Source organism: Periophthalmus magnuspinnatus, chromosome 1 (genome assembly GCF_009829125.3).
Source record: "Periophthalmus magnuspinnatus isolate fPerMag1 chromosome 1, fPerMag1.2.pri, whole genome shotgun sequence".
NCBI classification, from domain to species: domain Eukaryota; kingdom Metazoa; phylum Chordata; class Actinopteri; order Gobiiformes; family Gobiidae; genus Periophthalmus; species Periophthalmus magnuspinnatus.
Genome location: NC_047126.1, coordinates 32,078,390 through 32,090,713, shown reverse-complemented (window position 1 = coordinate 32,090,713; position 12,324 = coordinate 32,078,390). Strand labels below are relative to the sequence as shown.

At 42.0% G+C, this 12,324-nt stretch overlaps 1 protein-coding gene across 1 annotated transcript in view; it reads right to left on the bottom strand.

The window, feature by feature from the left end:
• The window catches only part of doc2d (double C2-like domains, delta), a 37,208-nt gene extending 26,465 nt beyond the window's left edge, over window positions 1–10,743 (bottom strand). The window contains exons 1-5 of the mRNA XM_033967751.2: window positions 10,568–10,743; window positions 8,468–8,861; window positions 7,407–7,486; window positions 6,915–6,989; window positions 3,282–3,391 (exon numbers count right to left, since the gene is read on the bottom strand). Coding sequence (XP_033823642.1) covers window positions 3,282–3,391; window positions 6,915–6,989; window positions 7,407–7,486; window positions 8,468–8,843 — 641 coding nt within the window. The 5' untranslated portion in view covers window positions 8,844–8,861; window positions 10,568–10,743. The remainder of the gene's footprint in view (window positions 1–3,281; window positions 3,392–6,914; window positions 6,990–7,406; window positions 7,487–8,467; window positions 8,862–10,567) is intronic.
• Window positions 10,744–12,324: the final 1,581 nt, after the last annotated feature.

Here is a 12,324-nt window from a genome sequence, read left to right as displayed (position 1 = left end):
ACTTTCAGCTCTCCACTACACACTATTGCCCTCTGCTGCTCCGTGATTCACATATGGATCGATTATGGACGCGAGGAGCAAAAGAATACATTTACAATAGGTTTGGTCAGTGACAGGACCTTCTGCTACAAACTGCATTTCCATCCTGTTTCAGACAAATTGCATCAGAAATGACAATACCACATGCAACAAAGAAAAACGCTGGAGCAGAAGAGATGTCTGCGAAAACGGTCAGCAGTTTTTACGTAATCCTCTCAAGGAAAAAGGGAAAAAAAAAGCCTTGGGTAATGTTCCTGCTCAAAAAGATGCTTCTCCTCTCACTGTACAAGGTTGACGCTATATAAAGTAGGTCCTAGGACATTTTTAATACACTTGTCTCCTCTTTTTATTTGAATGAGCTTTTTTTGTCCTTTAGTGCCGACTAGCCTAATTACACCATTATCTAAGTTTTGAGCGCATGGGCCCCGAGGCTGCATGTCTACAGACGGTCTGCAGAGAGACTGTGAGAGCAGTGAAGCAGAGAGCGAAGCAGGTATTAGCCTTCACAGCATCGCCTGCTCTTCTTCCTGCTGGGGCCCACACGCACACCGGCCACAGCCCCGCGAGTACGAACATCTCTCTGGGGTATCCTGCTTTTTCTGTGCTGTAATGAGAACAAAGTCTATTTACTGGCTGCTGTGTGGAGCCGGGATCGGAGCGCAGAAGGAATCAGAGGTTGTTTTATTTCTACTTGTCTGCACCGTCTGCTCTGCTCTGTCTCGTCTAGTGTTGTCACGACACTTACATTTCAAGCTCGATTTCGATGCAAATGAATAGACACGATACACATTTCTTTCTTTCAACAATACAATGTTATTTTCAGCATTAAATCATAGTATTTTATTTTAATCCCTCAGAGTCCAGGTAGTTTCCATAGTGGTCCATGGGCGTATATACTCGTCTATGTGTCTTATATTCGCTCTGATACAGCTCAAGATCATTCAGGAACAGTTAATTTCTGTCCTGTGAATGTGACGTCTTTAGTATCCACGCAGCTCAAATGAGTATCTAGTTTCGTTACTAGTTTTAGCATCAATTAGTATCTTATTTTCGATACTTTTGACAACCCTTGTCTCGTCACGTACTGCTTTATTCACTCCCATATTCCTTTCTGTCCTCATTCATTAGTTCTTTTGGCTCTCCTTGGAGTAAACCCGGCTTTGGCACAGTGCTGGGCTTTTTTATCTCGGAAATAAGTAGATTTCTCCATTCATCACATTATCCGTTTGTGCCCTGACCCCTGGATTCTGTCCATATAGTCCATATTCTTCCCTTTTTCTGCCTCTATGCATTTTGTATCATTCATTATTCTGCCAGGTTGTACTTGGCATCCTCCTCGTTCTTCTTTCATCTCCTGGTTGACGCGCCTCCTCCTTTTCTCCCGCTTTTTCACTGCCCACCGTGCGCATGCTGCCGGTGCGCGTCTGCAGGCTGCGTCCTTGGCTGGAGGTCAAGTAGGGATCCTCCAGTTAACCACTAAAGAGGTCCCTCGTCAAGCGGCACTCTACATGTGTCTCTTTTTGGACCAGAGTAAATGCTATTTCTGAACATGCGTGCGCTGTGCCTCAAGGACAGGCACCCTCTCGATGTACAGAGGAGGTGCCATGCCTGTTGTTGTGGTCTGCCGGTGATTGCCCTTGACATGTAGATACATACACACCTTACACTCCAATGATATGTGACGTGCAGTGCTATATGTTTCCTCGTAACATCAACACCGATGCCATCAAATCCTGTAACAAATGTGGCGAGGAAAACACGCTGAATGTTCCAGTTTTGAAGTGAGGAGAGATGAGCTACAAGTGGATGTCGTGCAGTGAATCCAACTTTATTTATATATATATATGTATAGTCATGTTTGCAATAATGGCTCAAATATATTACAAAAATGAGCAAGTCGGATAATTTGAAAGATATGGAAAGTGTAGGATCTTGGAACTTGTATAATCTTTACTTTTAAGACAATAAATAAAAAGATTAGCAGGAAAATCTTGACTAATTGTGACACTTTCTTTGGTGATGCTGTACATGTACGCCTTCATTGTGCTTGTAACACATGTGATGTATTCATGGTTTTAATTATACGTGTGTTTTATACAAATCTTGTGTAGATAGAGGTATAACAAAGAAATGCTGTTGTAAAATGCATGTGTTTCTCGCTTCTTTCTGCAGTATTGCCAGAGTGGTCCCTCGTTACATTCTAAAAATAACGCAGTCAGCTTTATTTTTTACAGTTATTCTATATGTTTTTTGCTGTAAAACCCCTCACCACACACTTCATACACTTTTCTCACACAGGCCTTAACATTTTCTCACATTTCTCTCTTGTTTAAACACTCTCAAAGTTCAAACCTTTGTAGACGCCTTTGTCGGTGCAGAACGTTTCATCGACATTGTGGGTTTTGTCGGGGAGAAATTGCAAACATACAGCACTTCAGATTCACACTGGGATCCAACATTTATGTAAATTTGTCTGAACACATTCTGCACTGTACAGGAGACACGGCATGGAGGAGACTGATGGACAATGGTCTACAGTCCCTTAGCCAATCAGGACGCACAACACAACACACGTTCATACACTGTGAAAAAAACAGCGAAACAACGAAGCCATGAAGGTAAACCATGTTATAGTGAACGACAACTGTATTATGATATTGCACTATGATCCAGAGCCTGTATCATGTGTGAACTGTGAGAAACCCTGTAAAAAACTGATATTAATAATTCTACACCACTGGTCCATATCTCCTCTGCCCGTTTAACTGTTCCAAATTACAATTGCAATTACAAATTTGACCCAAATAGCACTAATTATAATTTCCCATAATCGAGAAACCCTGGTGATAAGTGACCCCGATTTCTTCAAAAGAGGAAAGAAAAAGACCCAGATAGAGATGATGAAGCAGCAAATCAAACCGCTCGCTCCCATTGGCTTACACTGCGATAATGAACTACCAGGAAAAGCTCACTGGGAAGAGCCGGCTCACCTGGAGTATGAAGCGCAGGCCCACGTCGTTTGCCTGATAACTGTCTAGGGAATAGTGCTTATTGCTGACCATGTAAGTATGTTATGTATGTGGTGATTTCGAAATAGAACTAGTTTTACTTACTGATTGACCGATGAATTTGGACATTTTGCTCTAACCTGGCGCAAACATATTACCTCTTTGTACAGGTTAATGTTTTTATGTGCACCATCCCTCATAAATAAACAAATAAACATAAACACAAGCTCCTACCTGAGCGTTTTGGTGGTCATGTCGGCTGCGGTGATGCCATGATACACCAGAGTTTCATTCCAGATTGGATTCAGAGTGTTCTTCAAGGTTTTTGTGCGAAGCTTGTTTGCCTGCGGCCATAAAAAAAAAAAGGAACGTTTACTTCAAAAGAAAAAAAAAACTAAGAGAAGAGGACAGTATAGATCAGAAATAGGAAGAAATGAAAAATGAGAAAAAGTGAGGGACACGGAAAGATCAAGAAAGAAGTAGAGCGAGAAAGGGAGGGAAAACATCATTTATCTGCGTCCCTGAGGAGATGCCAGACATCTGCTGCTGGGTGCACAAGAGAACGAGAGGATGCTTCCTTCCCCTCACCTGTGCGTCTGCTGCTGCCCCTAAACATAACATTATAGCCCCCAACACCCCAGCATCCCATAAAGGTTCTACCAAGGCTGCACAACAACCAATTAAACTGCATAATACTATTGTAATGAAATATGAAACCTTCCCAGAGAAAACAAAATGCCCTAAAATCATATAGGATCACATTTAGACTTCATAAGGTTTGTAGCCTTCTGCGTCCCTGTTGCCGTAATTGGTTTAGATTTACTGGGGTGACTTGTTTTTGTTATTTTTTTCACTTCTGTTTACATTATTATCTTAAGTTCTTCAGGGACTGGACAGAACTCCCAACCACATCCAGTTCCATGTGCTCCCCTGCACTCAAAATAAAGAGTGTCCCAGCTCAACCTTGAAAATCTAAACCTCTGGCAAAAAATAAAAATAAAAAAGCAACCCAAAAAAAAAAAACATTATGCAGATTAATAAACCATGTAAAGCCAGAGGCAGAAGCAAAGTAATTGTTCCAAAACATCAGGTCGAAATAACTTTTTCACTGATAGACTGCAAGAACTTCTATTGTAAAAGAAAAAAAAAAAAAAAATCACAAATCAATTTTAGTAATCACTGTTTCGCTGTACAGCGGTTGTCACTTCATTAGTTGGTGCATTAATTAGTTGACCAAATGTTTTATCTGTTGGCTACTTATTTTATTAGGACAGGAACAAGTGAGTAGACAGTTTAAATGGTCTTTTCAATGAAGATGTTGTTTACCAGCACCTCTCTTCTGTACATTTATTCATTTTTGTGCAAGATCCTTATAATTTTGAGAGCTTTTGTCAGGACCAGGCCACATTCCAACCACTGCACGATTAACATATTTCTCTTAAAACATTCTTAAATGAACTGTGAGTTCAGTTTGCAGGGCCTGACGTTTTGAAGATAACACCTCCCCACCACACTCAGGCCACATAACGCCCCGGGCCAGGCTCTGTCCCCTTGCATCCCTCTGTCTCTTTTTCTCTCTTTCCCTCTCCTCTCATCCCATTGTTCTGCCTGGGCTGCCATGCCTGTCCTCTTTTTCCCACATTCCCCATCAATGTTTCATTTTTATCCTCCGTTCTGGGCAGGGAACTTGGGAGCTTATCAGTCAGACTCAGCTCCTCCAGAGCTCGATCCATGAAGCGAACAAGTGTCTCCTTTTGTTGGTTCTTTGATTCGTTAATAGTCGGAAAAGTCTGTAAACCTCACGTGCCGTCTGTGGAGCTTTAGACTTTTACCAAGCACGTCGGCTACATCTCTGCAGTCTATCTGCTCTGTTCCTCTCAAAATGTTAAAATCTTACTCTCCAAGCAGCAGATATTTGATTTTTTTAGGTTAAATCAATTAACAAAACAAATTAACAGATCAAAATCCACTTAATCTCAATCACTGATTTAAAAAGCACGCCCGTAGGCCAGTTGTCTCAGTCTCAAGGTAACAATCACATTTGCTGGATTATTGTTTGGCTGTGAGTTCTGATTGCAAGAGGAAAAGGAAGGTCATTAATTAGCAATGTTTTGGTGCGGAGAGTTTGAGAGTTTTATATTAATGCCACATTAAAGCTCCTATATTAAGAAAATAGCCTCTTGTGACATTTAAGCCATGTCATACTGTTCTTGCCTTATCAAAAACAGACCTGGACTTGTGTTTTGGTTCATTCACACATGTTTGAGTAACACTTTATTATCTCCAAAGCTCAAAATGCTCTGTTCCACCTTGTGATGTCATCAAGTGGTAGTTTTCAAGTTACCAGCTCCATTTATCTTCAGTTCAGTAGAGATTGGTAATTCCAGGTCTGAAATGATCCAAATGATTCTAGAAATGAAGGTGTGTGGAGTTTAAAAACACAGTATTACAACATGATGACATCACAAGGTGGAATAGAGTGTTTTCAGTTTGAGAGAAGAACTCGCTAAATATGCAGGGTTTGTGTGTTAAACATGTGTGAATGAAACAAAACAGGTCTGTTTGTGATGAGAAAACAACATTATAACATAGAAAATAGCATAACATGGGGCCTTTAAAATAACTAGAAACCAGAGAAAATGGCTGCTTTTGACTTAACATACCATGGCCGGTTAAACTATCTCCAACCAAACAGCATGTGTGAAAGGCAGGAACCTAGTTAAGAAGATCTGATTCACAGCCTTCATGTGTCATTCATAGATGCATGACCATGAGCTGCTGGGGTTGCTCTCCATGTCGTCACGCTCGCTGCATATTTTACTATAGAGCATATGGAAATCAAAAAGCATAGGGTGGAAGTGAAATCCATCTCCTCACTGTGGTCTACACTCAAGGTCTAATGCACGGCAGCTTACTCATCCCAGCACTGAAGAGTTGGAGGCGTGTGCTTTTGCCCATTGCATACACGCACACTCCCACTTTCGAGTGACGCGGCTTTGTCTGCTGGATATTAACAAGCTCTGGTTCATGGGTACTTACCTACTCATTGACGCTCGCCCCCACCGCCGCCCCGCTCACCCATCAACACGAGCCTGTTGACGTGAGCCGTGTAACAATCCTCCCTGTTTCCATGACAACCACCTGCTGCTGTCCTCCTCTCATCCGTCTCTCCTTCTCTCCTTCCCCATTTCACCACTCCCTCCCTTCCTCCCTCCGTCTCTCCCTCTTTCCTCCCTGTTGTCTGCTCCTCCTTCTATTCGCACACTGTTGGTATTTCAAGGTCACAGAGGGTCACAGCCAGATAGTGAGATACAGACGCAGATAGGCTGGAAAAGTGGGCAAAAAGGAAAGTGATGAACAAAAGCAGAGGGAAGCTGGAGGACGCAGAATCCCCAGACATTGTTATTGTTAGCACTGTGGACCCAGGACAGGCAACCTGTCTTTTTCTGGTCAAATATTCTACCCCTCTTATCGTTACCTCGTTTTGTGTCAACCTTCAGCACAGCGGACACCACAAAACAGGTTGATATAGCTGTAGGTCCTGCCTTTCGAAGCAATCCTTATCTACTGAGCAGAAGACAAGACAGGAGCAGAGCAGCAGACCAGAACATGCTTGTGCTCACTATGGCACAGCATTGGACTAGCCACATTAAGCAATAACCAATCAAAAAGGCACTCGATTCAGTGGTTTGCAACAATGCATTACATTAGCTACATACTGCTATTCAGCTGGTCTCGTGGTTATACATTGAGTTAAAAACCCACAGATCTTTATCAGAAAGTGTCATTGTCTGGGACAGAGTGCGCGCTATCCAATCTGGTAGCATGTTGCACTAATTGCCATTGAGGTAAGGCTGGAGCAGTGACCTTGCTAGCCCCTGGGAGAAGATGAAGCTTGACGTATGGATCGGCCAGCCCGTTGGAATCCATGGCTTTCAGTCCCTGTGGACAAAAGGAGGACACACATGTGTTACACACAAAACCAAAAGTCTACACACATTTATACTACAGTGTGACGTCATGCAGCCCCAAAACACATCACACGGTGACAGGGTCAGGAAAAGACAGCGAATATGACAGGGCTACTGTAGTTATATCACTGCTCCCAGACATTTCTTTTCATGTCACATCTCTGCTCTCGTCCACTCCTCTGTGGCGTCCTCGAGGGAAGTGCACATACACATTTTACATAATTAATGACATATCACAGTGCCATGTGATTGAAGGTTCATGTCCTTAAACAACTGAACAGTGACTCAGTGCGAGCGAGTCTAATGAAAGGAAGCACAACAAAAAGTGATTCAGTCTAACAGACAAATACAATAAGTTACTGAGGTGAAGAGTGTAAGTGTTTCGTACCTTTGCTTTGTGAATTGTACAGTGAAGACAGTTGTTGTCTTGATCAAAGAGTAGGGTGAACTCCAAAGTTCCCAAGTATGCTGCATAGACATAAGCACAACAATTACTGGAAGTAAACGGCACTCACTCACTCATGCACACTTGAAAGCTCTGAGTCATGTTGATAGCAGATGGCCTTCTAAAGCTAGGCTACCTAATATTAATTGATCTGTCTGGTTTGATTACTGGTCGGGAAGCAACCGAAAAGCCCGTGTTGCATCACTGCAGACCTGGATGATAAATCTACAACGTCACTGTTTTACACAAATGTGGGAGTGACTAATGGTTTTAGTAAAATGCTCTTCAGTTACCCTGGAAACACACTTTATTTTTCTTGAGGAAGACATTTTTGAAAACAAGGAATATTTCAGTTCTATAATTGTTTAAATTAGCTCAAACTAATTATCATTTTTTGGGATAATCCAGCAACAATTACCATCAACAACCATGCTCCAGATTATTGCCAGATGGTTGCTTTTAATTAAACGGAAAAAAAATACTTTGATCCAAAGAATGAGACGGTATGATATTTAAACGGTATGATAAAAAAAATACCCAACTTTGCTATGCAGAAATTTAGCGAAATTATCAGGGCGAAACAAAGTCACCGAGCCCACAGTGATAATATAGGCACAACGTCACATGGACTAAAATAGACTTCACACTAAAATAGGCCTGCGACTAAAATAGACTTAAGACTATTATTGGAGATTTGTATATGATGACCAAATATAATGTACTCATGAACTCAGGGCCATGAGGAGTGCTACTTTTTCCACAGACCCAGTGAAATAAACGACCTCTGTCAATACAGTCAGGATACTGTGGCATTTTAACGGGAGAGTTTGACATCAGTTATTGTTCCAACCCCTTTCTCTGATGTAAATATTGTTTAGCCTTATTTATTTAGAACTTTAGGAAGTTAGATTTTTAATTCAAGAAGAAATGTACACAAATTCATGAATAAAATGTGATATTTAATGACAGTGCTGTTTTTCGTGCTAGTGTGTGGGCCTACTCACTGTCCTCATCATCAGAGTCAAACACTTCCTCCTTGTCGCCTTCATTCTCTGCTCTTCTCTCTCCATCCTTGAACCCTCCGGTCACACCATTGAAAGTCTCTTCCTTCAGGATCTTCTTCTCCCGGGGAGGTGGGGGGGTGCAGGGGTAGTCGTGGAATCGAGGGAAAAAGTCTGAGATCTGCGGGATGGGAAGGATGGGCCCTGGGCACACGTTGATGGCAAAGTGCTCCTGCATAGAGATCTTCACGGGCGAAGGCGGGGGCGCGGCCACTGAGGGAGAGGTGGCGGAGGAGGAGGGTGCTGACGATGAGGACGAGGAGGGGGGCAGGGCCAGGTGGGAGGTGGGGGGGTGTGGAGGAGCTTTGGAAACACTCATGTGGACACTGGAGCGCGGCTGCAAGAGAAGAATGAGTAAGAGCAGCATGAAAAAACGGCACAACAAAAGGGCAAAAGCACAAGAGTAATCACTCTGTCTGTCAAAATCACAAGTGAAGTTGGTACAGAAGGTGCAGAAAGGACACAACTATCTGAAAACAACAACAAATGAACAAGTCCACAAATGGACCAGTCACAACACTTCTAAAGAAAGTAGAAGGTTGACGCAGTGACGCAATCACAACTTCTAGGAAGTTAAAATTGAATTCCTTTAAAACGATTTGCACTTTTAAAATGACTCACTCATTGTGTCAGCAGAACAGACCGTGTGAATCAGTGTGCAAACGTACTGCAGTAAAGTCAGAATGTGCATCTGCTCACTTGACTCTAATCCTACACTTATCTTTTTTTTTTCACTCTTCTTTCTTACACATCCGCAGCCCCCTCAACAGTATTTGCATAATACGGCTGAAGCCTTCACTCCGTAGCATATTTGTCAGCTAATGAAACATAATAAACAGTTAACCAAACTCTAATCTAGAGGCTGACAGGGTTCTTCCCCAGACTAAAAGAGACTGTTCTTTATCCTTCCATTAGGCCGCAGTGAGTTTGTATTATTTAAAGTATACTCATGACACACTCTCATCGCACAGTGAGGACAGCTCCCAGTGTCTCCAGCTTTGAGCAAGACTTTCTACTACTGCAAGAAACACCAGAATTGATACGAATTTAAAAGGAATGAACAATAAAACAACATCATGCATCATACATCAGCCTCGCCAGTTTCACCTTAATAATTTAGATGCTATCAAACACCAAAACCTTAAATGTAAAGCACACTCTGTATACTATAAACAATACATCAACAATTTCAACCCTCTTAGCTCTCATTGATTAATTCATATATTAGTAAGAACCTATTATCCCATCTCTTTATAATTGGCTTGAGTTGATTTTGTAATTGTAGTACCGCATTGACCGAATCCACAACGAAGAAATCAAAGGGATTGAAATGGACTGAGACGATTACCTCTCATAAATGACTCGACTTATGCCATAAACTAGTGTGGCGACACTTAATTATCTGATGTTTTTGTGTTCAATGATGCTTACAAGCAGTAAATTGGAAACCAAGCCATTGAGGTTGCAGTACGTAATGATTGTTTGTTAAATTTTGTATACGATTCAATTATAGAAGTCAGGAGCTGATGAGATTGAATGTTTAACTCAACTGCTGCAGGCTGTAGCTGATCAAAGATGAATCAGACGCTGAAGATGTTCCTAATTTTGGCAAGTTCTGAAATATTTTTCCAGATCACTTGACGTCTTGTTGGCCATAAGTCATCTTGTACACACTGTTCTGAATTACACAAATCCCACCATGCAGCTGAAACAGAAGCTGAAACAAACTCTTTTGATCTACAGCAATCATGATCCAAGAGGGTATCCAAAAATATCCAAGCAGGCTGAACTCCTTAAACTTTGCATTTCCTGGGACACATACCTCAACGTTCCACTTCTGTCTGACTGACTCACATCAAACATAAAAGCTTTTAGCACTTACAATCATTTACCCAATTATACTTACATAATAATAACAACAGACATGCTCTCGGGGCTACACATGTCAAACACTATGTTGCTTTCAAAGTCAAAGCGTCCTAAATATGGACACACACAGAACAGTACACGCAACCACAGCTTAAAATGAGAGAGACCACGTACCCTGAGACAGTCTTCATCTGTGCCAGTCGTGCATCTCGCCCGCTCTCACGTCCTCCGATTTCCACACACTGAGGAGCATGCAGACCAGCTTGGAGTCAATATCTCCCGCCGCTGTACTCTCGCTCTCTCTCTGCCCCTCTTTCTGTGTCTGTTCATCGCCTGCACTCCTCTCCCGCTCCTCCGCTGTCCCTCCCTTTCTCGCTTTGCCTCGGTTGTGACGTATCCACTTAAAATCCCAGCCAGTGAATTGCAGACGGTGCATATCTGACACTCTCAAACAGTGAGGAAAAAAGAAAAAAAAGAAAAAAGAAAACATGGGAAAAGGAACAAGTGAGTTAATTTCAAAATACAAATGTAATCAATCCGTTATGAATGAAATGTCAGAGCAAGAGTCTGACTAGAAATGTGAGATTATATGTTATTTGTGAAGATGTGGAGTTCACTTCTTGAAAATCAGCCTCCATTTTATTTGCAGCTCTACTTAACTGTGATTATTGTCAAGAACTTTGTGAACTAAAAAACTAAAAGCACTTAGGCAAAGACTCCTGCCTGTGTTGAATTTGTGAGCTTATAGCACAGCTGGCAGCACAGTGGCTCAGTGGTTAGTCCTCTTTCCTCACAACAAGAAGGTTCTGGGTTTGATTCTGACCCAGATCCCAGATCGGGATGTTCTTTCCTCCTTTTCCTCCAGTTTGCCCCATCAACGCAAAGTATGCTCAATGAGGAGATCACAGCCAAAATCCTTACTCAAATTTTCAGAGGGGTCACTGCGCTCTGGGCTGGTCCTGACGGGTGCGCGACGGGTCAAACGCAGAGGACACCTTCACAATCAAAGACTCGCTGTATTGCTGGGTGATATTTTTCAGCACCATTGCCCAGTGCGGTCACGGCAATAAGGCAAAGCACTTTGGTTCTGGTTCGCTGGGTCACCTCTGAATTAAAATTAGTTCGTCAGTTACACAGTTGTACAAAAGAAACATCAATTCAAAGGACAATCACACAGAGAAGCAAGCAAAACATATCTGAAGAGAACAGGAGGACATGGTCTACAGTCTGTTCAGTTTGTTGATGGCTGTGGGGATGAAATGGCTTTTGAAGCATGCTCTGTTGGTTCTGAGAGTCCTGTATCGTCGGCCGAAGGGCAGCAGTGGGTGAAATAGCGGTGCAGCGGGTGAGTGTGGTCCTGTGTTATTGAATGTTGGCAGGCCGATTATTTTTGTGGCTATATTGGTTATTTTTGTGAAAATGTTAAGTTGTTTTTGAATGTGATCATGGTCATACAACAGGACGAACAGCCTGGATGATATTGGTGTATAATGGAAGAAGCAGATAATATAATCCAGATGAATCAAATATATACTTTGCTTTTATATACTGAACTTCTTTTTTGTGCAATATTTTCTCATTTACTTCAGAAGCGAACCAGGCTATGTCTTCTTTGGACCATTATTTGGACCAAGATAAATTAAACTGATCACACAGATTTTTTTTTCTATATAACACTTTTTCCACTTTCAAGGAACTCAAAGCGGTTTATCACGGAACCACACACCTATTCAAGGAGAGTTAAGTGTCTTGCCCAAGTACACAACGAGAGTACTCATCTGTGGGAGCTGGAATTGCACCACCACCTGTGTTTCAGTGGATCTGACCGCTCGATCGATGATGTTTATGCTGGCCAAAACACTCTACCAACTGAGCTACTGTCGTCCTTTGGTGAGGATGCTTACAAACCTGGTGACATATGAGATTTTATG